Source organism: Talpa occidentalis, unplaced genomic scaffold (genome assembly GCF_014898055.3).
Source record: "Talpa occidentalis isolate TD23 unplaced genomic scaffold, MPIMG_talOcc4v2.1 talOcc4.17, whole genome shotgun sequence".
In the NCBI taxonomy this organism is placed as follows: Eukaryota; Metazoa; Chordata; class Mammalia; order Eulipotyphla; family Talpidae; genus Talpa; species Talpa occidentalis.
In genome coordinates this window covers 22,033,693-22,059,091 of record NW_023601754.1, presented here as the reverse complement: position 1 = coordinate 22,059,091, position 25,399 = coordinate 22,033,693, and the positions used below count along the sequence as shown (strand labels likewise).

At 38.8% G+C, this 25,399-nt stretch overlaps 1 protein-coding gene across 2 annotated transcripts in view; it reads right to left on the bottom strand.

Moving 5' to 3' along the window:
* Positions 1 to 25,399, bottom strand: part of N4BP1 (NEDD4 binding protein 1) — a 43,227-nt gene that overhangs the window by 10,652 nt on the left and 7,176 nt on the right. For both annotated transcript variants that reach the window (XM_037516299.1, XM_054697049.1), the window contains exon 2: positions 6,607 to 8,300. In XM_037516299.1, coding sequence (XP_037372196.1) covers positions 6,607 to 8,300 — 1,694 coding nt within the window. The remainder of the gene's footprint in view (positions 1 to 6,606; positions 8,301 to 25,399) is intronic.

Here is a 25,399-nt window from a genome sequence, read left to right as displayed (position 1 = left end):
GCCGTACCACTGGCCTAAACTCCAGTTCTTGTATGCATAAATAAGTAAATCTTTTAAAAAAAAATAAAAGGCATCTTTGAAAGTCTGGAAATTTTGTAGGTGGTAATTCATTTGTCTACACATGGGTATTAGAAAGAAAATAAGCCTACAATTCCACACTGTGATGCCACCACTGATGAGAATACATAATCTATCTTCACAGCTTCAACAACAATTTATTTTCCAGGGCCTCCCCAGTGGCGCAGTGGTTGAGCGCTACGTTGAGAAGCTGCCTGCAGCCTCTGCAGCGCAGGTTCGATCCCCAACTGCCGGCGAGGGTCCCACATGGTGTGCAAGACCTCCCCTGCTGCCCGCTGCTCCCCTCAGCAGTGTACTTCGGTCCTTCTGCCTGTTCTGCTCCCCGCTCTGGCTCTGGTGAATTCTCTCACCCTCCCGTGCTTCTGACTGTACCCAGTGCTTGTATAAATAAATAAATCTTAAAAAAAAATTAATAAAAAATAATTTGTTTTCCAATGACAGTAAATTTTGCTGATACAGGACTGCTTTCTCCACATGTCCAATGTCTCCTTGCTAAGTAGGTATTTCCATCCCTTGAAAGTCCTGCTACCTCACGCACAATGTGCCCTACGTCAACCCTGCAAACCCCAGTTAGACTGACCGTGAAGTGCAGCTAGGAGGCCTCTTAAGGCCTGCAACAGCACTCTCCTTAGAGACAAATCCAATAAGCATGGCTTCAAGGTCTCCTCCACACTTGACTTATCAGAGGGAAATTAGCCAACCCAACCTTCTACTTCCACCACCACGTATTCTCCTGGTTTTAGCCAGATGATCTTACCATTGCACTCTTCCAGGCTCACAAAGGAAGCAGCATAAGGAAAAGCTCAATCTCTTGGCCCTTATCCCCTCCTTCCTCAAATGTCCTCAGAACTCATCTATGATGCTGCCTGCAGACACAGACCCTCCACAATCCCTTCTTTCCTCCAAACTGTTATTTTCCACTGTGCAGCAGAATCACAGGAAAGAGGAGACAGAGGGATGAAGGGAGGAGGAAGGCAGACAAATGGGGTATTGGCATGAGTGATCTGGTAGAGGGTGAGTGGAACATGTACACATATGGAAGAAGAAAGACAGAATCCATGCAAAAAAATTAAAATTAAAAAAGACTCCTATTACAAATAAAAATACTTCACAGACAAGAGAGAAACCCACCCAGGTTACCTTGCCAGAGGTGAGGAAGCTGGTGTAGACAGCGGCTTCCTGACTCCTGGGCAGTGAGAGCCCTTCCTACTTACCACCAGTGGTACTGCCCCCAGCAAAATCTAATTCTCACAGAGCAAGAATGGCCTGGACATGCAACTAGCGTCTAACATCCAGAAGAGGTGCTCAAAAACTTTTCCTTTTAGAGGCTAATGCCCATTTTATTCTTCAGGGAACCATAAATAAGATACTGTATAAGCTTTAGACCTCAGAAAACAAGAAAGTGAATAACCTTATTCTTCATGAACCAATCACTAAATGTTTATTATCTAAAAGTTTTAAAATATGGCAAGAATGTAGCAATATGGCATTTATTTCTGAAAACATAGGCTGGTAGTTTTTCTAGAAGGAATCTTTTTTCTAATCTTTAAAAACAATGAATCATTCTAATTGCTTAACAGCAAAGACAGGCCTAGAGTTAATGTCAACCACAGACTAAACATGAACATCCAAAATACAAGAGCCTTCAGTGCTTAGAAAAAGGAAGGTACAGTATGTGCTGAAAAGCAATGCACTAAAAAGCTTGTCAAGTGCCTCCTTGGCTTATTCAACAGATACAGATGTGTCCTCTTTAGGCTTCCTTAAATTCTGTGGATGGCAACAGTAAAAGCCAGGTGGCTTTTGGGTCCTATCTATTGGGTCACAGTGCAAGGGGGAGGAGGGGGTGGAATATAAAGTAAAAGAAAACTGTTGCTCTAGACCCCAGAAACTAGCTCCAAACTAATTTCCAAAGTAGTGTACAGTTACGAGATCAAGTCACCTTTGATATCCCAAAAATATCTCTAGAGCAGTTCAAAATACAGATTTACCCAGAAAATACAACTACAAAAAAAAAGAAAAGAAAAGGGAAAAAAAAAAAAAAGAAAATCAAATAGAGTTCAGACTGTCTTAAAAATAGTAGAGGGTCCCTGACCCTTCCCACTTCAACCCCACATCCTGACCAGAAATAAATGTGCTGTCATCACTGTCTCCTAGACTCTCTGCAACCAAACCAGAGAAGCTTGGAGACCAACAGTATTTTGACTAAGTGTATACACAACAACAAACCTCGTCTACATTTGAGAAGGCCAAAGCTCTGGGGTTCCTAGTTTCAAATGCAAAATGAACAGATATACTGGACCTGTGAGATCAGGTGTACAGGCTTAAGAGGAAGAAGGTTTAAATTTGTTTCCATAAAAATGTAACCAAGTTTTATCACTTGGTTGCCCATACCCGGAAGTCAAGAAGAAGGAAGAGTGTCCAAAGAAACGAGCAGATGAGGGACAGATAACTTAATAAAAATCCCTGGCAGTCAAAAACCAGATGGGGCAGTTGTGGGGAACAGTGAAATACCCTCTCTGAGTTACTTAGAGAAGAGCTCCATTCTATAGCTTCCACTTAATAAAACAGCCAAGGGACCTTTATAGAGAAAGATGAACACGAAAAGTGTGAAACATGGTTAAAACACATAGTACTGGTACCTCAGGGGGTAAACATCATCTACATGGAAAATCATCTACCCAGAGAAGTCAGGGGCTCTTATGCTGAAGTTTCAGACTGACAGAGCCGAGTGTTATCGGGCCACTGTGATGTCTAGCCATGTACCGCAAACAATTTCCATTTACTCATCAATTGACTCACTCATGGTGACAAGGGGGAAAAACCAAGTACAGATATGCATAATCAGCAGCATTAAATAGGGTATTTTGAAATTTCTCACGGTGTTTACAAACTATAGACATCATGCTGAAGAGGCATATAAACAAAGTCTTTGCGAAAACCCTGGGACAGGTGGGCTCCAGGGACAAATGGGGCTCCAACCAACAGAGCTACTGCTTAAGGACTTAAATTTCCTTTTTAACTTCTTCCTCAATTAGTTAGGTAAAAGGAATGGGGTTTATTCAGTGGTACTTAAGCAACCCAAGACTTAAACATCCAAATGCTGCCATGGCCTAAAAACTTCACTCAACTTCTGTGGAAAGAGATGGGGTGAAAAGTAATATGGACACAAATGTATATAATCTTGAATAAGATTCTGAAATAATTTCATGTCATGTAAATTATAGGTAATTTTTACCTCAAAATAGATGAGGACATTCAGTTTTAAAAAGAAAAAAAAGGCTTAACCACTTTTTTGTTGAATTAAACATATGACCTCAATTGAAATTTAATCAAAATTATCATTGGAATAGTGGTTGAAACAGCACGTGATAAATGTGTAATGAAAAGTGACTTTAAAAATCCTAATCTTGGGCCTCCCCTGGTGGCGCAAGCAGTTGAGCACCATGCTGCGAAGCTGTCCGCAGCCTCTGCACCACCAGTTCCATCCCGGCTGGCCGGGGAGATTCCCACATTGCACAGCAGACCTCTCTTGTCTCGCCCGCTGCTCCCCTCAGCAGTGTGTTTCCTCATTCTGCCTGTTCTGTTCCCTGCTCTGTCTCTGGTGAATCCTCTCACCCTCCTGCACATCTGGCCTGTACCTCAGTTCTTGTATGCATGAATAAATAAATCTTAAAAAAAAATCCTAATCTTTTCTTCCATCAAAATTTTATTAATTTCCCATTCATTTACAAAAATATGTGAATTTGGAAACACAACTTTACACCTCAACATGTGTACACGATTCACTTGCCCTCTACCAAAGTTCTGGTGCCAATACCCTATCACCATGCCCACTCTATGCCCTGTTCAACAGCTCCACTGATAATCACCAGTTTTCAGAGTTTAAGAGTTATTTTTGTTCATTTTTTTGGTTACTTACATTCCACAAAATTCCTAACTTCCACTTGAAAACCCTTTCATTTTCCTATTTCACCTAGCACAATCACCTCCAGATCCATCCATACTGTGTAAGGGGGCACTATTTCACCTTTTTCATAGCTGAGTAGTACCCCACTGAGTATACCACAATTTCTAAACTCCTAACCTTTCTTAAGTCTTTAATTCATTCACTAAATTGTTACTGACTGGTTACCACAAGCCAGGCACGTGAACCCTAGGGGCAGTTCAGTGAATGGAAATGAATCACTGTCCTCATGGAATTTAGTTAATTCACATTTAATATTCAAATAATTTATTTAGAATATGACTTAATTTTACCCTGACATTTAAAAATTTGAGATGAAATTCACTTAATATCAATTAATCAAAGTGAACAAATCAGTGGCATTTCATAGATTCACAATGATCTACAACCAATACTTAGATCTTGTTCCAAAACATTTTTCTCACTCCAAAATAAAACCCTGTATTCATTAAAAGGTTACCCCCCAGAATAAGTTAATTTTAATTGCTTGTATTTTCAGATCAATCTACACCATCCTTTTAGGATAACATAGCCTTAATAAAAGTGTTGCATTTAAAATGAAACTTTTGTGAATTTGAAGAAAATTGAAATCCTCCAAAAGCACCGAGTGTTCAAAAAAAAATTAACAGAGAGTTAGCTTGTGGTTTCCCTTACTGATTAACTCACTGGTTTTCAAAAGAGGTGACACTGTACTCAAGGATGTTAGGAAATAAGCAGCAGTGTATTGAGATGTCACAATGACTGGGGCATAGTGGGGGAGGGAAGGGGACCACTATGGGCAAAGTGTGAGGGACTAAATATGCAAAACATCCTGTCATGGTCAGACAGCACCACTTTAAATTCCAATACTGATCCCTCTGAGAAATATCCTAGTTACTACTCAAAAAGAATTTTTGAAAGTGTCATTATCACTGTTCATTTATGTTCATTTGCATTTCTTATTCTTTGAACACTAATCCTGGAAATCTTTCTACATACAGAAACATTTAAAAAATGAATAGTATTACTCACAATCATGACTTAAATTTTATATGATTTGGCTCAAGAAATTTTAACAATGAGGAACTTGTAATGGACTTAAGACTGTGGGTGACTGAAATTGCACTTTATATTTTTACTTAGATCTGGGTTTCCCCCAAAGAACTGCCAAAAAAATAAAGAGAAATGAAGTGAAGGGAAGCATATTGCATAGTTTTACTATCTTCAAGCCATAATATTTCAAATGCTGGATTTTTGACAGCACAGTACAGCTTCAATAACTCAAAAAATAAAAAACAAAAGATTCCATGTACTTTGAAAAATTTGGTACTTTATGTTTAAGGAAAAATAATATATGTGAAGTTCCCTTTTAAAAAATGCAGGTAAGAGGTAGTTGGTCGGGTACAAAGGAAACAATGTTTGAAATGATGAAACAACACTGGTCACGAGGTGACAACCACTGAACGGGGTGACGAGCACAAGGGAATCCCAAATGATTCCAACATTGGCTTCATTACATTAAAGTCATCATCCATTGCCTTTGTTTGAAAATTCTAATAAAATAACAAATATAAAATAAGCACATATAGTCAAATAATAAAATTTCTTTTCAATCTCATCAAATATCTCTAAAATTCAGGGCATAAATTACATTCAGCAATTCTGAAAAGTATTTCAACTTCTTCATTCCATGTTCAGGTGCCCCTTTTCTTGAAATGCAGCTTTGCTAGACTTTGAAGACTTCTTCAAAATCAACAGAGTGACTTATTTTGAAAACGGGAGAGATTTTACCTAGCAGTTGCTGACACAGCATGATAAACATGTCCTCTAGGACTGGGCAAAGGCAATAGACTGCAGCAAATGAAACTCGGTAGGCAGGAATTTGTCCACGATCAAACGGCTGGTGCCCAGTGGGGTAGAGACACTGACTTCACCCTCACACTCTTCTTAGCCACTATATTAAACTATCCCTTAGAGAAGAAACCCAGTCTCACAGAGGTAGAAAGTCAGAATTCTAAGGATTCCAAAACATGTTAAATAGAAAAAAAAAATCATTTAACACTTTTTATTAAAACAATTATACAAACTTTTAGTAAAAGCAGAAGCAAGCCCATAAAGAAGTTCAAACTGGTGAATGTCCTTAAGAAGGAAACTGCTATCTGCTGTCAACGAAAACAAAACAGAGCTACATCACACTTATTATCACTGCACACTTGATTAGAGACTTGTCATATCATAGTACCATCCTCTTATTCAGTACCTACTGGTATTTATGGTATTAAAAATCCAATAATTTAAATAGTCTCCACATTGCTAAATAATCACTGGGCAATGCAACGTGAAAAGCCAATTTTTCTATGGTATCTTACAATAAGAAATATAACTTCATCAGGGAAAAGCGCTGTACAACCCGAGAAGGTGGGATGACACAACTTTTATGAACAAATTGCTGTTTTTTCCAAATAAGGCTACAGATCAACTACACAGATACACAGGAAAAGGCCTATAAATACATGTAATTATTAACACATTTGCTTAAAGATCTACTTAAAAGCAATAATGAAATCTGTGGAGAGTGGACTTACGTAATTGCAACATTGCTCCCATCTATAACGATGTGCTTCAAATCCGTTCTCCCTGGTTCGTTTTTTAATTCCAACTTGTAGGGTACTTTCAGAGTATCTCGAAACCTTTGAACCCCAGTAACTGAAGAATCAATGTGATCAGAAGGTCCTGCCAACCTTGCATCAGCAACTGAAGGTAACAGCTGGGGAACTGGTGGAGAAAGGGGTGAACAATTTGGCTTAGAATGAGGAGAGCTACAACATCCCGAACGGTTTTCACATACAGACTTCATATTATTTGGTGCAAGCAAGGGTTCTGCTTGCTGCTGCAAACCATTTTCAGGAAAAATTGTAATTCTGGGCTGGTGACTTGAAGCTCCTCTTGAAACAAAACTGACAACTTCTTTGGGACTTGAAGGAGCAACAGAGGGTGAAAGGCCATCAGTTTCAAGGTCTATGTTACAAACGTAGTTTGGATTTGAACCCCAACTTTCTTGTTTCTGTTCTCTTGGCACTGTTCTGAAATTATTAATTTTGCAATTTGAGGTACATGGTTTTGACTCTACTTTGAATGGCAACTGAGAAAATTTCTCCATCATATTTTGCTGTGTGTGAGTTTGTGTTTTCTTTGGAGTAGAATCAGTTGTAAGCTCATTCATGTTGCTACAAACACCTTTATTTTTGGTTTTGTTGGTCTCTGGATATAGAGTACCAGGTGAAAATTCTCTGTCTTCTTGGAATCTTTTATTTTCTTTTTCAATTTCCTCTAAGAGCAGTAATGGTTCAGTAGACGGCCCATACTCCCTAATGACCTTTTCAACAATTTCTTGGGAATAGCCCATGGTTTTAAAAAAGTTGACGAGGATGTTGTATTCCATTTCCTCAGTAGTGTCTTTTACATCTGGACTCAAATTTTCAGGATCAGGAGAAGAATCAGATAAGTCAATGATTTCATTTCCAGCTGATGTCTTATTACCATCATGTAAAAGCTCCCCCTCTTGAACATTTTCCAAAGAAAATTGTTTCTTTGTATGCCTTTCTTCAGAATCAGAAAATCTCCTTTTGTGACAAACTCTATCTTTGGAAAACGCCTCTTCATCTGGGGTTAGACCATTTATTGGAACAAAAAGTACATCTTGTGAACTAGAAAAGATTGTGTCCATTTGTTTTGTAAGCTCAGAAACAGGAGTCCCAGCTTTATTTCTTGCATCTTCTTGCAAAACAGTTTCATCTCTGGAAATATTCAGTCCTGTGACAGTGTTCTGTGTAAACTCTGTTTGTTTTGAATCTCCAATTTCAATAACATCATCATCTCCTGTTTCACATAAATTCTCCTCACCTTGTGTAAGTGTCAAAAGTTCTTTTTTCAAGGAAGTAGGCAAAAGCAACAAGTCCATTGTATAATTGTCTGCACGAGCTTCAACAAACTGTTTAAATTCCCTTTTCACCTCTGATTCTTTCTGACTGCTGGGGAGATTCTCATTATTCTCAAAGAGCTTTACAAACTGTTGAATATGACTTCTAGCCATAACCACAGCTTCAGCACTTCCTCTGATGCCAAGAAGACCAATGTCTAGAATGCAGAGATCAGCACAGGTGTCCTGAATCAAGCTTTTCAGAAATAGGTTCTTTGCCCCAACAAAAATGCAGTGCATGGCCTTGGGGTAACATTCTCTTTCTTCCAGTTCAGGCTCACAGATCCCTTTAATGTATTCCTGTAAAGAAGACAGAAATTAGATGAATTTATGAAAGCTCCTTACAGCACATATTATGTTACACATGTAACTAAATGTTCAAGCTGTACAAAAAATCAAAAGCATGAGAATAACTGGGGGAAAAATGCTATGTTTTAAATAAAAGATTTAAAATAACATATACCTTGCTTAATCATCTTCAGAGAAATCAAAAGCTTTGCATATAGATCTAAAGTGCAGGTATTTGTAACATTTCCAATAGTGTATCTTGCAATGCAATCTCAGGGGGTTTCCCAGACGCACAGTGGATAATGACAACATTGGATTTATTTACATCAATAAAGACATATCTTTGCTTGTGTACTACTGTGACACAGTAAAAAAGTAAGATAATTAAGTCAAAGTACTTGAAAACAAACCTTGACTTTGATTTGCTACTATTATCTTTGGCTCCCAGATAAAATAAATTGGTCACTTAGAGGCACTCAAATATAACAATATTAATTCAGGGCCTCCCTGGTGGCGCAGCGGGTTGAGCGCCGCGCGCTGTGAAGCTGTCTGCAGCCTCTGCAGTGTGGGTTTGATTCCGGTTGGCCAGGGAGAAACCCACATGGCGTGGCAGACCTCTGCTGCCTCGCCCACTGCTACCCTCAGCAGTGTCTTCGGTCCTTCTGCCTGTTCTGTTCCCCACTCTGTCTCTGGTGAATTCTCTCACCCTCCCGCACCTCTGACTATACCCCACCCAGTTCTTGTATAAATAAATCTTAAAAAAAAACCCCGACAATATTAATTCAACAAAAAATTTCCTAGCTGGCTGAAAGTGTATATCCTATAATTTTACGGCTAGTTTTCAAGAAAGACCAGACTATTTAACTGCAGACCTAAACATAAAAAAATCAGAGAGCTAGACAGTACTACCTTTCTCAGATATAAAGCTAAGGTGGGTTTCTAGTGACACATGGTATTAAAGGAGGCCTGAATGAGGTAGAAAGGGAACTAGGCTCTTAGCAATTAGGTTACTACTGAAGGCAGAGTGTGAATCAAGCAAATACCTGTGTGCACACACACAAATAATGAAACTAGTAACTTGGGCAGGGCTTGAGGTGCTGCGTCTATCAACAGTTCATTCCTTGTTACCACTGAGTACTATTCCATGATCTACTGAGGGACAGACACTCCGGTTGTTACTATTTGGGGCTATTACAAATAAAGTCGTTATGAACAACCATGTACAGATTTCCGTGTGGACCTAGGTTTTAATTTCTCTGAGATAAATGCTGGATCATGTGGTATGCATGTTTAGCTTTTCAAGGACTTCAGAATGGCTATGCCATTTTACACTTATATTTTACTAGCAATGTAAAATCCAATGCCTTGCATCAGCATTTGATACAGCCACTTTTTTTTTGGCTGTTCTATTAAGAATGTAGTATATCTCATCATGGCTTTCATTTACATTTCCTGGATGGAAGTGATACTGAGCACCTTTTGCTGTTTTCCATCTATATTTCCTTTTTAGTGAAAGGTCTGCCTAGTTTTTGGACTCCATTTCTAAAAAGATTACTTGGTTTTTACTGTGGCATTTTAAGAGTTCTTTATATATAAAGAATATATTCTAGGGCCTCCCCGGTGGCACCGCGGTTAAGTGCTGGGTTGCGAAGCTGCCCGCAGCCTCTGCAGCGCCGGTTCGATCCCTGGCCGCTGGGCAAGGGTCCCACATGGCACACAAGCCTCACCTGCCGCCCGCTGCTCCCCTCGTCAGTCTGCCTGCTCTGCTCCCCGCTCTGGTGAATTCTCTCACCCTCCCGTGCTTCTGATTGTACCCAGTGCTTGTATAAATAAATAAATCTTTAAAAAAAAAGAATATATTCTAGATATGAATACTTTGTCAGATGTGTGACTTGAGAGTATTTTCTCCTAGTCTATTTGTCTTTACAACCTTTAGCAGGGTCTTTGTGACAAGAAAAGTTTTTAATTTTAATGAAGTCCATTCGTTGATTTCCCCCTCTCATTAAGTCGCAAGTCCCAAAGTTTTCTTCTATGGTATCTTCTAAAAGTTTCACATTGAAATCTATGGATCCATTTTGAGTTAGTTTTTAAAAAAGATGTGAGGTTTAAGCTCTGGCTTATGTTTTTGCTTAGGGCTCTCCAATTGCTCTATTACCATTTCTTAAAAGACCCTCTTTACTGCATTGCTTTCGTGTTGTTGTAAAAAGTCAGCTGGTATATTAAAATTGCATACTTCATGTATATTCAATTTTTATCAAAAATACATCTAAATTTTTTAATGTTGGGAAAATTATGTTGAGCTTGTTTCTGGGTTTGCTATATTCCATCAATGATCTGTTCCTTTACCTGTACCATACAGTCTTGATTACAGTAATTATATGTTAAAATTGGATAGTGATTACTCCCCACACTGTTTAAAATTTTTTTTAAGCTATTCTAGTTAGTTCCTTTGCCTTTTTCCATATAAATTTTAGAACTATCTACTTTTAGCCATGGTGTTAACCTTGCATATTGATTTGAGGATAACTGACATCTGCTGAGTTCTGATGCACGAACACGGTATGTCTCTCCAGTTCTCTAGATCTTTGCTTTTTTTTCTTTCAAAAGTATTTACAGTTCTGAGCATATCAGTTCTGCATATGTTTTATTAAATTTACACCCAAGTATTTCATTTTTTAAGTGATTATCATATATGGCACTGTATTTTAACTTTGGTTTGTGTTCATTGTATATAGAAATACAATTCACTTTTGGATATTGATCATTTATCCTGTTATCACAATGAAGTCATATTTAGCTCTATGAATGCTTTCTGTCAAGTCCTCATTTTCTATGCAAACAATTATGTCATCTACAAATATAGCTTTTCTCCCTCTGACAAATATGGCTTTTATTTCTTGCCTTAATATGTGAGCTCTGCACTGAAGAGCAGGAGGAGAGTTGGTGTGCCTGCTTTATTCACAATTTAACAGTGAATAAAGTCTTTCACATTCAGTATATTAGATTTTTGGTAAATGTCCTTTATCATATTGAGGAAGTTATGCTATATTATTATTTTTCTAGGAACACGAACATGAATGAGCACTGAAACTTGTTATACCAATTAATATACTATGACAGTCTGTTGATATGGTAGGTTACATGGACTGATTTTTAAATAGTGAAATTAGCCTATATCCCTGGAATAGTTGCCATTTGGTCAAGATGTTTAATTATTTTATATATTCGTGACGTCTATTTGTTAATATTTTGTTAGGACATTTCTGCATATTTTGTATCTATGTTCTTGAAGAAGTTTTGTGTCTGTAGTTTTCCATTTCTGTATTCTTTTTGTCTGGTTTTAGCATTAGGATAATACTATTATCCTATAAGGATAATTCATTTATGAAATAAGGGCAAAAGGAAGTGTTCTCATACATTGTTCTAGAGGAGATCATGTAGAATTGGCATTAGTTCTTTTCTAAGCATTTTGTAGACTTCTCCAGTGAAACAATTTTGAATTTCATTTATGAGAATTTCAACTTGTTAATTCAATTTTCTTAGTAACTATAAGTCTGTTCAAATTACCACTTTCATAGGGAGTTATGGTTGCCTGTTCTTTCTGATTTCATATAAATTGTCAATTTTATGTGTACAGTTGTTTATAGTATTTCCCTATTTTTTTTTTTTTTGATGTCTTCAAGGTCTGCAGCTAATATCTTCTCCATTCCTAACATTAATTTGTATCTTTTCACTTCAGTGTTGCTAAGAGTTGTCAATTTTATTGATTTCCCCCCAAAGAACCAGTTTGTTTTTTCATTGATTTTCACCAGTTTCTGTTTCCAACTTCAACAACTTCTACTCTATTTCCTTCCAGCTCGCTTTGAGACTACTTTGCTCGTCTTTTCCTAGTTTCTAGAGGTAGAAACAGATTATTGATTGAAACTCTTCTTCTTTTTTAATGTACTACATGTTATAATTTCCTTTTCAGCACTGTTTTACCTAAACACCATAAATTTTGATACATTGTATTTTTGTTTCCATTCAGTTCAATGATTTTTAAAATTTCCCTGAAAGTTATTCAATATTCAAAAGCATGTTGTTTAGTTTCTAAGTATTTGGAGATTTCCCTCTTCTCTTTCTAGTTTGGTTCCTTTGTGGTCATAGAACTCACTCTATATGATTTTTTAAAATTTGCTGAGATATTTTATGGCCCAGAATATGTCATACCTTAATATATGATGTGTAGGCACTTGCAAATCATGTATATTCTCCTGTTGTTGGGCAGTGTTCTATAAATACCTGGTTAGCTGATGGTATAACTGATTTTTTTTTTTAATATCCTTGATTTTCTGTCTAATGGTTCCATCAATTGTTGACAGAGAGAAGATGACAACTATAATTATGGCTCTGTCAATTGCTCCTTTCAGTGCTATCAGTTTTTGCTTCTGTTTTACATCTCTATTGCTAGGAATATACACACTTAATACTATTATGTGCCCTCTTGGTGAGTTGATCCTTTTTTTATGTAATATCCTTCAGAGACTACTTTACCTGACAGTAATTTCATCACTTCAGCTTTCTTTAATTCACATAAATACATTTTCCCTCCTTTCACTTTAAAACTACCTATACCATTATACTGGAAATCAGTTTCTTGAAGACATCATATAATTTAGTTATGCTTTTAAAATCCACTCTGACAATCTTTTAATGTAATTGGTGTATTTTTGACTATTTAATGAAATTATTGTCAAGTCTGGATTTAAGACAACAATTTCACTTGTTTTCTGCTTATTCCTTATTTTTAATTCTTTTTACCTATCCAACCCTCTTTTGTGTCATGCAAGTATTTTCTCGTATTAAAATTTATGTTAATTTTTTACTATATAGTGTTTAAATCCGTCATGTTCTCTATTACAATACACATACTTAGCAGACCACTTAAAACTGATTTAAATGGGGCTTCCTGGTGGTGCAAGGGGTTGGGACGCAACCTATGAAGCTGTCCTCAGCCACTGCAGGAAGTTCAATCCCTGGCTAGGGAAGTGACCCACATGGCGCAGCAGACCTCTCCTGACTCTCCCTCTGCTCCCCTCAGCAGTGTATTTCAGTTGATCTGCTTGTCCCATTCCCCACTCTGTCTCTGGTGAATCCTCTCACCCCCGCCCACACCTCTGGCCTTGTATGCAGTTCTTGTATGCATAAATAAATAAATCTTTAGAAAAAAAATAAAGATCTGCACCATCACCCACCTTCCCAGCTTTTTGAATCATACCTTCTGCCAAATTTGGGGAGTCCTCAGTCATTATTTAATTTTTTTTTAGCACCACACTCATTCCCCTTTACCTCTCCCATTGTTCAGAGTATGTAACTTCTATTGCTCTACCTTCAAAACTCATTGACTCATTCCTGTCATCTCCAATTTAAAATCAAGCCCACCCAATTTGTTTTTACTTAGGTTATTCTATTTCTTAATTCCAACTGTCCCTCTGGTCCTTCTTTATTATCGTCTATTTCTTTTCTATTAAAGAGTATATGGAGGGGCTCCCTGGTGGCGCAAGGGGTTAAGTGTCAGCACTATGAAGCTATTGGCAGCCACTGCAGCGTGGTTCAATCCCTGGCCAGGGAGCTACCCACATGGTGCAGCAGACCTCTCCAGTCTCGCCTGCTGCTCCCCTCAGCAGTGTGTTTTAGTCGATCTGCCTGTTCTGCTTCCCACTCTCTCTGGTGAATCAACTCACCACCCCACACCTCTGTTCTACACCCCAGCTCTCGTATGAAAAAATAAATAAATCTTTATTAAAAGAAAAGTATATGTGATCGTCCACTGGTACATTTTTATAATAAATGTTTTAAAGTCTTGATTAGATAATTCCAACATTTGCATATCTTCACATTGATATTCACTTTCTTTTTTCATGAGTTGATCATTTTCCTAGCTCTTACATGCCAAGAAATTTTGACTATTTTGAGACTCCGGGTTTTGTTTAAATCCCATGATGAATGTCGACACTTTTTTCCTAGCACGTCATTGACCTAGTTAGGTTCAGGCTGCAAGATGCAACCTACCCTCTTAGAAACTGCTGTGATTTCAACAGCAATTTATCAATAGTTCTTAAAGTCTCTGCAACGGTATTTTTATCTGTCCACATGTGTGGTAACCAGTGGCTAGTCTGAAATCCAGTCACTTTCCTAAGTGCTCTCTCTCTCCCCACACTCTCCCCACCACCCCCATCTTTCTAATGCTTCACTGGCATTCTTCATTTCAGTCCTTTAGTTAGAAAGCTGGTGCTCTTGTTATCCCACATTGCCTTGCATTTCTCAACTGTGCCTGGGTTCATCCCAAGGATTCAGAGAGAGTAAAACCAACCAGCGTGGTCCCACCCAATCTTAGGATCACAACTCCCACAGAGAGGAAGGTTCTCCTCCCTCAAGAGTTCTGGCTCCTCCCTCAAGAGTTCCAATTCCACCACCCACCGTGGTTTTGTTTGGAAGTTGGGATGCAATGGAATGGGAAAAAAATGGATTTTCAAACTACTAGGTGCTCCCTTCTCTGCTCAAAAGGAAATTTTCTGGCAGAAAGTTTTTCATCAAATATTTTCCCTTGAGTCAGAACTAGAGGCTTCTCCTTGTGCTCTGTGTATTGGTGCCTACTCCCAGTTTATGTTGTTTTGAGTTCAGGCAAGGGAGTAACAGGGAAACAAATGATAAATTTACCATTGGTTTAGTAGTACTTTGAACTCTGGTCTTCTTTCCCAATCTGCCTGCAATTATTTTTTTTTCCAAGTTCCCAAATAGCTGCTCCAATGCATTCTACCCAGGTTTTACAACTGTATTTAGAGAGACTAACAGAGTGAAATGTGTTTACGCTTATATTACCAAGAACTGGAATCTCTTTGTTGCCTGCTAATAATTAAGTGATGCTTCCTGTTTAACGTAAGCATATGGTTGAATTCACACAGGTCAACTACTATGCAGCCACTGTTCAAGGAAAAGCTGATTACAACTACTTACTGAATGGCCATCAACAATTAGCTAACCTGGAGAGATAGATATCCCTCTACAAATGCAAGATCTTCAAAACACAAGTGCTAAGTCTCTAATTGATCCAACGTAAAACTCACCTATCAACAATGATGCCCAGACATAAAACTTCCAGCTGACTTTTCAGATTTAGTATGAAACATAAAAACAAAAACCCCATGTCAAAACAAAGGCTCAAATGTAAAGCCAGAAACCAATGAGGCAAAAGACAAAATGGCCGGAAACAAGGTAATGCAGGCAGGGTACAAAAACTTCAACAAAATTTTAGTTAGTGCTTTCAAACAGACAGAAGATATAAAATGATTCCAAAGAGAAGAACAAAAAAGTTAAAAAGAAAAATGATCAAAAGAAGAAAAACACTACGAGTAAATTAAGAAAATGATGGCCAAAGTAAGACTCAACAGAAGAGCCAAAGACAAAGTAGAAGAAACCTCTCCATGGAAAACCCTTCACAATGATGGTGCCCAGGGTAAGGAAGGAAGTGCCTGCACCTCCCAAAACCATAGCCAAAGCTTTGAAGGGCAAGAAAGCTGTGCTGTAAAGAGTTCACAGTCACAAAAAAATTAAGATCTGGGCCTCCCTGGTGGCACAAGGGGTTAAGCACAGCACTGTGAAGCTATCTGCTGCATGAGTTCGATCCCCGGGCCCCAGCTGGGCAGGGAGAAACCCAGATGGAGCAGCAGACCCCTCCTGTCTCGCCTGCTGCTCCCCTCAGCAGTGTATTTCAGTCAGTCTGCCTGTTCTGCTCCCCAATCTGTCTCTGGTGAATCTGCTCACCCCCCATCTACCTCTGGCCTGTACCCCAGTTCTTGTATGCATAAATAAATAAATCTTTAGAAAAAAAAACTAAGATCTGCACCATCACCCACCTTCCCAGCAGTCCAAGACACTGCTGTTCCAAAGGCAGCCCAAATCCTTGAAAAATCACACCCAGGAGAAAAAAGCTTGACCACTACATCATCATGTGCCTCCTGACCTCCTAGTCAGTCAAGAAGAAGAGAGAGGACAACAACATACTTATATCCAAGGCAGACAAGCACCCTGATCAGACCTGATGGAGAGAAGGCCTATGTTCAACTCACTGGCTATGGCGCTTTAGATATTGCCAAAGAAACACTAGGATCATTTAGACTGAGTCCAGCTGGCTAATTCTAAATACAATTTTTTCACCATTAAAAGAAACTCTCCAAAAGTACCACAAAAACAAGGAAACAAGAAAATGAGGGGGAAACAAAGATTTTAAGTGACCATGTAAGGTATCCCAAATCCAGGTAAGTGGCATTCCAAATAGAAAGGCAATTAAAAATAACACAAATCATTTCCTGGGATCTAAACTACACACGATCCCATGCATAATTAGTGAAGAAATTGAATTCTGCCTGGGAACTAAAGCACTAAGATCCCAATTTGAAACGGTCCTAAGCATGGTTACTTTTTAAAAATCCACAAGAAAAACTGCTGGGGGTAGGGTGGGACCTTGGTATAAAGAATTAACAATAGAATAATAGAAATCTCAACAGCAATGCTGGACAAGTGAATATGGAAGAGCAGTGCATTCAGAGTTCTAAGGGAAAATGATTTTCAAACTATAATTCTACACTATTCATATTACATATCAAAATAAGGGAAGACAGGGAACTCCCTGGTGGCACAGGCAGTTGAGTTCAGTGCTGTGAAGCTGTCTGCAGCCTCTGCAGCACGGGTTTGATCCCAGCTGGCCGGGGAGAATCCCACATGGCGCGGCAAGACCTCTCCTATCTCGCCCGCTGCTCCCCTCAGCAGTGTATTTCTTCGGTCTGCCTGTTCTGTTCCCTGCTCTGTCTCTGGTGAATCCTCTCACCGTCCCCTCCCACACATCTGGCCTGCACCCCAGTTCTTATATAAATAAATAAATCTTAAAAAAAATAAGGGAAGATAAAGACATTTGAAGATACATTAACACTTTAGAAAATTACTCCCATGGACTTCTGAGAAACTATTTGATGATGAAGGTCACCAAACACCGGGAGATAAAATATTTGGTACATTCACTCCAAGACTGGAAAGTTGAAGTACAAGGATTTTACCTGTGCATCAGACAAGCTAAATAACCACCTGATTGAAGGAAAGACTTGTCCAAAGGGGTTCTCCAAGGAAAGAAGGCTCAATGAATAGATGATACAAAGGAATGCTTGGAAAATACTGGGGATATGTATAAAGCAAATTTTGCAAGTAGATGAAAACAGGGCAAATAAATCCAAGAAAAAGCAAAAGTGGAGCCAAAGGAAAGTATAGGTAATACAGTACAGGAGGCTGGAGGTTCATGATCAGAATGCAGCTCATAGCTGGGAGGCTGCGAGGAGCATAACTGTACCTTAATCTACAAATCTACATCAACTCCATTTTAGGCCTCTATCTGACCATCTGTACTCCTATGCAATTAATAATAACTAGATTAGCCAATTTCTCCAAAACAATTCAATTCAAACATTTGCTTCCTGCTCCCTCTTTTTCTTCAATCTCATTTCTAAAATGCCTCTCAAGTTCTTTCCCAAGAGCGTGATGTGGTAACTGCCCCACAGGAAAGGACTTTCCTGCAATAGATAGCTGAGTATGATTCCTGAAACAGGATCAGGGCCTACATTCACTATCTACCATCGACTTCACCTGGAAAGCTCTTCAATTCTATAGCCTCTACAGCTCTCAATGATTTTATTCTCCATTCTTACCCAAATACAATTTTCAGGTTCCACTTCTGTCACTGTTCTCATCCACTGTCATTCTCATCTCATCCACATTTTAGGAGAGTCCAGAGGTCAACACACATGAATCCCTTCAACTGTCTCTCCCTTTTCATTTAAAAATTCTACCTGCCATAAATTCTTTCTCCTTGCTTCTGTTTCAGTCACTCTTTTCCCAGGTCTCGAGTCATCATTTCACTTTTGTCCATCCCTGCACATGTGTGGGTTTCCTGGGTGCTAGAGAACATTTCCTTCAGCCCCTCTGTCCATATGTGGGATGACCATTCCTTCTTTTTTCATCTTCACTTTTTTAAAAAACAGCCTAAAACTCCATTTCACTCTTACCTCCTGAAATCTAGATTCTGCCATCTATCAAACCAAAACCACTTCTTGAATGCCAACAAAGACAACTACCACCAAACAAGCCTAAGGGTCTCCCCTGTATTTCCTACTTGGCTTCTCTGCAGCATGCTACTATTGATCAACTTCTTGAGAAGATCCCTTCTCTTCACATTTCTGAGATACCGCAAGCAGTCTTCACTTCCAGCCGTTCTAATGTCTCCAAAGTCCTATGCCATCTTTCCCACCAGACGCTGACTGCAGATATTGCCCAGGGTTTCGTACTGGTCTCTCTCTCAACTGTATCCCCACAGACTCTTCAAGTTCCAAGCTTAACTTCTCCTTCTATGGGGATAACACCAAGTCTCAACTTCTAACTGTTACTACAGTCAGGCTGCAGACTCTCCCCTGGGCATTTCCACCCCACTATCCCACAAGTAGCTCAAACTTAACAGGCCTGAGTCAGCTCAAAGCTTTCCTTCACTCCCTCTATGGTCCCAGTTCTCTTTCAAGGAAACAGTAACCCAGATTCCAAGCTTCTGCTTTCCTCCTTCTCACCGCACGCAATTCTTCACAAGCTCTTCTCAAGTGAACACTGCAACCAATTCTAAACTCTTCTTTCTGCTGCCAGTCCTGCACATTTGCCTTGTCAACAGTATCAAAGTTGTGTCTGGAAGTATACCCATTTCACTTCCTTACTCAAAAACTTCCTAAAGCTTCTCATCACAGGATTCACGTCCAAAGCCACAGAATCATATTCAAAAGTCCACTGTGGTTTGGACTTTAGCATGTTTTCTTATTTTTGAAGCCTAATTTTAACCTTCCCTTCCCAAAAACATCTTACCCAAAAACGTCTCCCAAGAATGGGGGTGGGAGGGTGGGCAGGCACACATTAATTTGTTCTCTACACGCAACAGCTTTTTTACTATTTTAAACGCTATCGTTTTTAACAACTCTACTGGCCAATACAGAGACTGGGCTTAGTCATTTAGCACAGATGTTCTCAACCAGGGGTGACTTTGCTCTTGCTGCAGGCACTGGCAAAGTCAAGAGATTTTTCTGTTATAACTGAAGGTATGTTCCTGGCATATTGAAGGAGAGGCCAGGGATGCCACTGAACATCCTACAATGCACATTAAAGCCATTCACAACAAACTGGTCTAAAATGTCAATAGTTCAACTGTTGAGAAACCCTGCACCAATCCATAAATGCCTAATAAATAACATGTCAAACCAGGAGTGGGAAGTTTGTGAACACAGATTGACATCCAGTCTGGTATCAGTAGCATGAATAACAGTGCAAGAAAGTGGCTAAAATGACAAAAGGGGCAGGGGGAGGTATTATTCCATTTTAATATTTTATATAACATTAATTAAATTTGCCAAACACTTCTGAATAAGGCAAAAATATGTACTTCCAATCATAATGGAATCCTCTCTTTAAAATGAAGATGTTTGTCTTCAGAGAGATCTATCTCAGTCTGGTCAAAAAGATATCCTTAAAAATCATGATTTCAATACTCTATGAAATTAACCAATTTGTTTCTAATGAAGCAATTTTATTCCAACATTCTTTTTTAGTGCTGACAAATATGCAGATCCTCAATGCTCTTTAAACAACTTTCACATTCTTGCTGGTTGCCACACTCATGAGTTACCTATCTTAAAATCAGATTTATAACTTAAAAAAAATTAACTTCAGCAGTTTTGTAGGACCCACGGAGATGTGCAGGGGCACCTGCTTGGAGTTATCAAGCTGAGTAACCAAAAAGGGCTGTGTAACTCCAAGCTCATTTCAGTTCCAGAGTGAATATCAGCAAGGAGAGAATTTTACCTGCGCCATCTCTTTCATTCTGATTGTGTTTTTTTTTTTTTTTTTTATAGAGGCATGTTTATTTATTTGTTTGTTTGTTTTGTTTATACATGCACTGGGTACAGTCAGAAGCACGGGAGGGTGAGAGAATTCACCAGAGCCAGAGCGGAGAACAGAGCAGGCAGAAGGACCGAAGTACACTGCTGAGGGGAGCAGCGGGTGGCAGGAGAGGTCTGCGCACCATGTGGGACCCTCCTCCGGTGGCCGGGGAGCAGCCGGGGATTGAACCGGTGCCACTGAGGCTGCGGGCAGCTTCGCAACCCAGCGCTCAACCGCTGCGCCACCGGGAAGGCCCCTGATTGTGTGTTTTTGCTTTAATGATTCTTGGCCACTGGTCCCTTTCCACAATGGTTCAGGGATCAGTAGTTACAAGCCACCAGGTCAGTGTCAGCTGTATACTTTACTTGCATGAATCTAGACCACAGGAATCTGGTTTTATGGTCTAGCCATGTGGTGATGCGTCAGTAGACAACAGTGATCTGTTTTCTGCTGGATAAGAGATTACAAAAAAATCTGGTTTTAGTCTATTATGTCTGTGCAAGAGCATGTTTCAGGACCACTGAAACGAGAGCAGTCTTTTTAAAATCTGGACAGTTGTTTGTTTTTTAATTACCTTTGACTTGTGGCTAACAGTGTAGTCCAAAGTTGAAAGCTTTGTGCTATTTGTGTCGGTAAATCAGAAAAGCTGGTATTTTGTATGATATGAATATGTAATATACTTCTACTTCCAGGAGTGTGAATAAATTAGATTACAAACTTCCTTCGCTTCCAAATTTCCAATGAATCCTTTCGAAGTTGAAAATACTGTCATTTAAAAATGGGTTTAATGTTTACACTAGCATGCAGTTCATTAAATGCTGAATGTCGCATGTAATTTATTGAATACTGTACTGTAGTGTCTGGGTTCTCTCCATTAATGTACACAGCTGAAAATACCTGGGCCTGAAGAATGTTTCAGGTATTGAATTAAAAAACTGGGGATGTTTCAGTGATAAGGTCATTAATTTCTCTTTCTTCTGATGCAACTCAAGAACAACAGGAAGGGACCTCCCTGGTGGCCTAGGGGATAAGTCTCAGTGCTACCACTACTGTGGCCTGGGCCTGAGTTGGATTCCCGGCCAGGGAGCTAACCCACGTGGTGCAGCAGACTTCTCCTGTCTCACCCGCTGCTCCCCTCAGCAGTGTGTTTCAGTAGATTCACCTGTTCTGCTCCCCACTCTGTCTGTGGTGAATCCTCTCACCCCGACTCCACCTCTGGCCTACACCCCAGTTCTTCTATGCATGCATGCATGAATAAATAAATCTTTTAAAAAAAAAAGGGGGGGTGGAAGTAACAGGCAGAAGGCTGTCTACTCTCATGATCACGGTGCTTACTGGGAGCTGCACTTCGCAGCCGACAGCCAGCATCCCAAAGGAATCACACAGTACATTGGTCCCACCAGGTACGCGGCACTTCTGCACTATCAATTTTGTAATCAAAATTGTTAAGCCAGAGACCATGTGCATAAAGTTTTACAACTAATCTCTGTTCTAACTGGTTTGCAGCAAATAATAAGCTTTTATATAAATCTATAATGTGATAGCCTGGTAAGAACAAAAAACCACAAAACCCAAACTACAGAAACTGATTTCAAAAGCATTTTTCAGAATCCAAATTCATATAACAAAAATAATCCTTAGACAAATATGACCACTTAATACTAAATTCTGTTTAAAAATTCTTAACCTGAATTTATCAGTATAGAGTACAACACATACATAAGATGTTTTTTCACAAAAACAGTAATCTGAATTTCCCAAATCTTGTGGGATTACTGGTCAGATAAACTAATATGAATCATAAACAGTATTTATGATTATGAAAAATACAAAATTAAAGTAAATCAAGTTGAAATATAATGCTGACAATTTTTTTGCTATCAGAAGTTCTATGTTGCTCAGAGTTGTCAGCTGAAACACAATTTCCAATATTTTTACTTAACTTTAAGACCTTGGTAGTACTAACAGTAAATGGCTGATAAATGGATACTCTTTGGATACATGGTAAATTCCCAAGTGAGAGAGACACCAAGCATAAACACACAGAGACATATTTTCTTTCTTATGTAACCACAATGTGATGCTGCATCCAACAAAATCAACAACAATTTCCTTAGTATCATTGGATAACCCAGTCTCTATATGTCTTTTTCCAACTGTTTTAACTATTCTGATTTTCTTTTCACCATAATTACACAGTTAAGTTTCCTAGTCTAATTCATCACATACACAGTCTCATACAGATTATGCTCTTCTGTGTAAAGCTTCTTTCACTCAACACATTTTTTTGAGATTCACCCATGTTACTGCATTTATCGGTAATCTGTTCTCTATTTCTGAGTAGTATACTTCTGAAAGTCTTTTACACCTAAACCATTTGGGGGTTTCCCAAAGGTCCATGGGCAATCAGTCACCTTAAAATGAGAATTCTAAAACTGATTAATTCCTCTGGAGTATATTCTATTAAATAGAATTTTAACAATATTAAGAATATTATTAAGAATATTAACAACATTAAGCTGTATCAAATTGAAAGGGAAAGTGGATCTACTTTTATTGAGTCTCTTTACTCTTCATGACAGAGTCATGGTTCATTAAGAATCCATCCTCCCTTTATAAAATTAAACAAATTCATAGTGCAATACAGGCCATAACTGTAACTTCATATTTAAGAACAAATCTCATTTAAGAAGGCATGGCAAAGTCACCATGACAAATCAAGATCTGTAGTTCACATAGGAACAAAGACTAGGGTACTAGTTTGGTGCCTGGTCTGCGGCCTTGAGGGTCCCCAGACTTAAATGATATATCAAGTCACTTTCTGTCAGGTTGGAAATTTTATCAGATTTTGGGAACCCTGAGGAGAGGCAGAAACATCGACAAGTATAAATACTACAGGTGAAATATGTAAAGATGATTTTCTTGATTTTTTTGTTTTGGAGATTTCCTAGCTTAAAAACAGAAAAGTAAGGACCTCCCCGGGGTGGTGCAGTGGTTGAGCGCTGGGTTGCAAAGCTGCCCGCAGCCTCTGCAGCGCCAGTTCGATTCCTGGCCTCCGGGTGAGGGTCCCACATGGCGCAGCAGACCTCTCCTGCCGCCTGCTGCTCCCCTCAGCAGTGTATTTCGTCAGTCTGCCTGTTCTGTTCCCCGCTCTGGTGAATTCTCTCACCCTCCAGTGCTTCTGACTGTACCCAATGCTTGTATAAATAAATAAATCTTAAAAAATAAAATAAAAAAATAAAAAAGCCCAGAAAAGTAAAAAAAAAAAAAGATAATTAAAAATAAAATCAATAAACCAATTAGTTATTGAAAATGCAACCTAAAGTTCCTTATGAAATTTCCAGAGAGACTAATTCTCCAGTCTTACTAGTTAAAGTACCTCCAAATACAATGAGGCTCATCTGTATGCATGTATATGATCAACAGTGATCCTTGGAGATGATCAAAAAGGGTCACAATTAACAAAAATTACAGAAACTTTGGAAGTAAAGGAATGGCTATACATTCTTTCAATGTCATACTGGAGAACTGATCAGAAGGCCAAACCAACAATTATTTATTATCTGTCCAAAAGAACGTTCTTCAGTGACAGAAACGGTCTATTATTTACACTGTTCACATCAGTAGTCACTAGTTACACCAGGGCATTGAGCATTTGTAATCATGGAGCTGAGTATTTAATTTCATTCTATTTTATTTAAGTTAAACAGCCATCTGTGGCAATGACTATTTCTGGACAGTGCTAATTCAGTCTTCAGAGTATTTTCATACAAACCCTAGGAAAGAACAGTATTCACATTTTAAAGGATTATGAAAAAAATTCTGAGAAAACGACCTTGTGCGATCCACAAAGTTTAAAGTATTTATTACCTGGCTCTTTATAGAAAAAGTTTGCCAGTGTATGTTCTAAGGTATGGTGCTTTTTGTTTGACATACTGTTTATATTAACATATATTAAGTGCCAGTATCTGTGAAAATTACAGTTATTTGCAGATTTTTTGTCCAGTACACAGATGTTTTTTGTCTAAAACAAAAGATAAACCCAAACACTACAGTTTCATTACCTTGCAGGACATGAACCAGTTTTATACCCAAACTAGCAATCTTACTTCAAAATTCCTTAACATTACATTTATTTCCTCTAATGCTCCCGAACTACTTTTCCTACCCAGCTCATGCCTCATTAATGAGTTATTCCCCCTTTTCCTCCTTTCCAAATCAGAGCTGGAGCTCTAAGTTCTCTTGTGACTATGAAGAGAAGGCTGAGAGAACTGCAGACTTTCACTCCAACAACCCCAACCACTACTGAGTCCTGGACTGTTGTTTCTTTAGCCTTCTTCAGAAAGAAAACGAAACTCCCGTTTTGTACAGGCTTCTGTTACTGCAGCCAAATCCATTACCTAACTGATGCCTCATTAGATTACACCAAAGCAATAACTTCATTATTTTCATTTAAAAAATAATAATAACACTGTGAATTAACCGTGTTGGTTCAAGATGGACACAGACAAAATGGTAAATCAAAACCACAATGAGCTACCACCCCAAACCAGAGAGAATGGCCGGAAAAAGACTGGAAACAAGTATTGGCAAGGGGGTGGAGGAAAAGGCACCACGGTATGCTTTGGTGGGGATGTAGACTAGTCCAGTCTCTAAGGAAAACATTATGGTGAGTTCTCAAAACATTAAAAATACATTTACCATCCAGCAACCCTCCTCCTAGTTATTTACTCAAAGAATACAAAAACACTAATTTGAAGGGATATATGCACTCCTATGTTCACTACAGCACTATTTAAACAGCCAAGCTATAGGAACAAACAACAGATGAGTGGATAAAGATACGCTCTGTGTATGCGTGTGTGTGTGTGTGTGTGTGTCTGTGTGTGTACAACAAAACAATGGAATACTATTCAGCAATAAAAAAATGAACTCTTACCCTTTGCAATAACACAGATGGAACTGGAAGAGAATTAGGAGGAAGACAAGTACCAGATGATTTTACTCATGTGGAATATAAAGAAACAAAGTAAAGGACCATGCAAAAATAAACACTTGATATCTGACTGCAGAACTAAGGCTGTGGGAGGGGGCAGGGTGAGGGGGTGGGAATG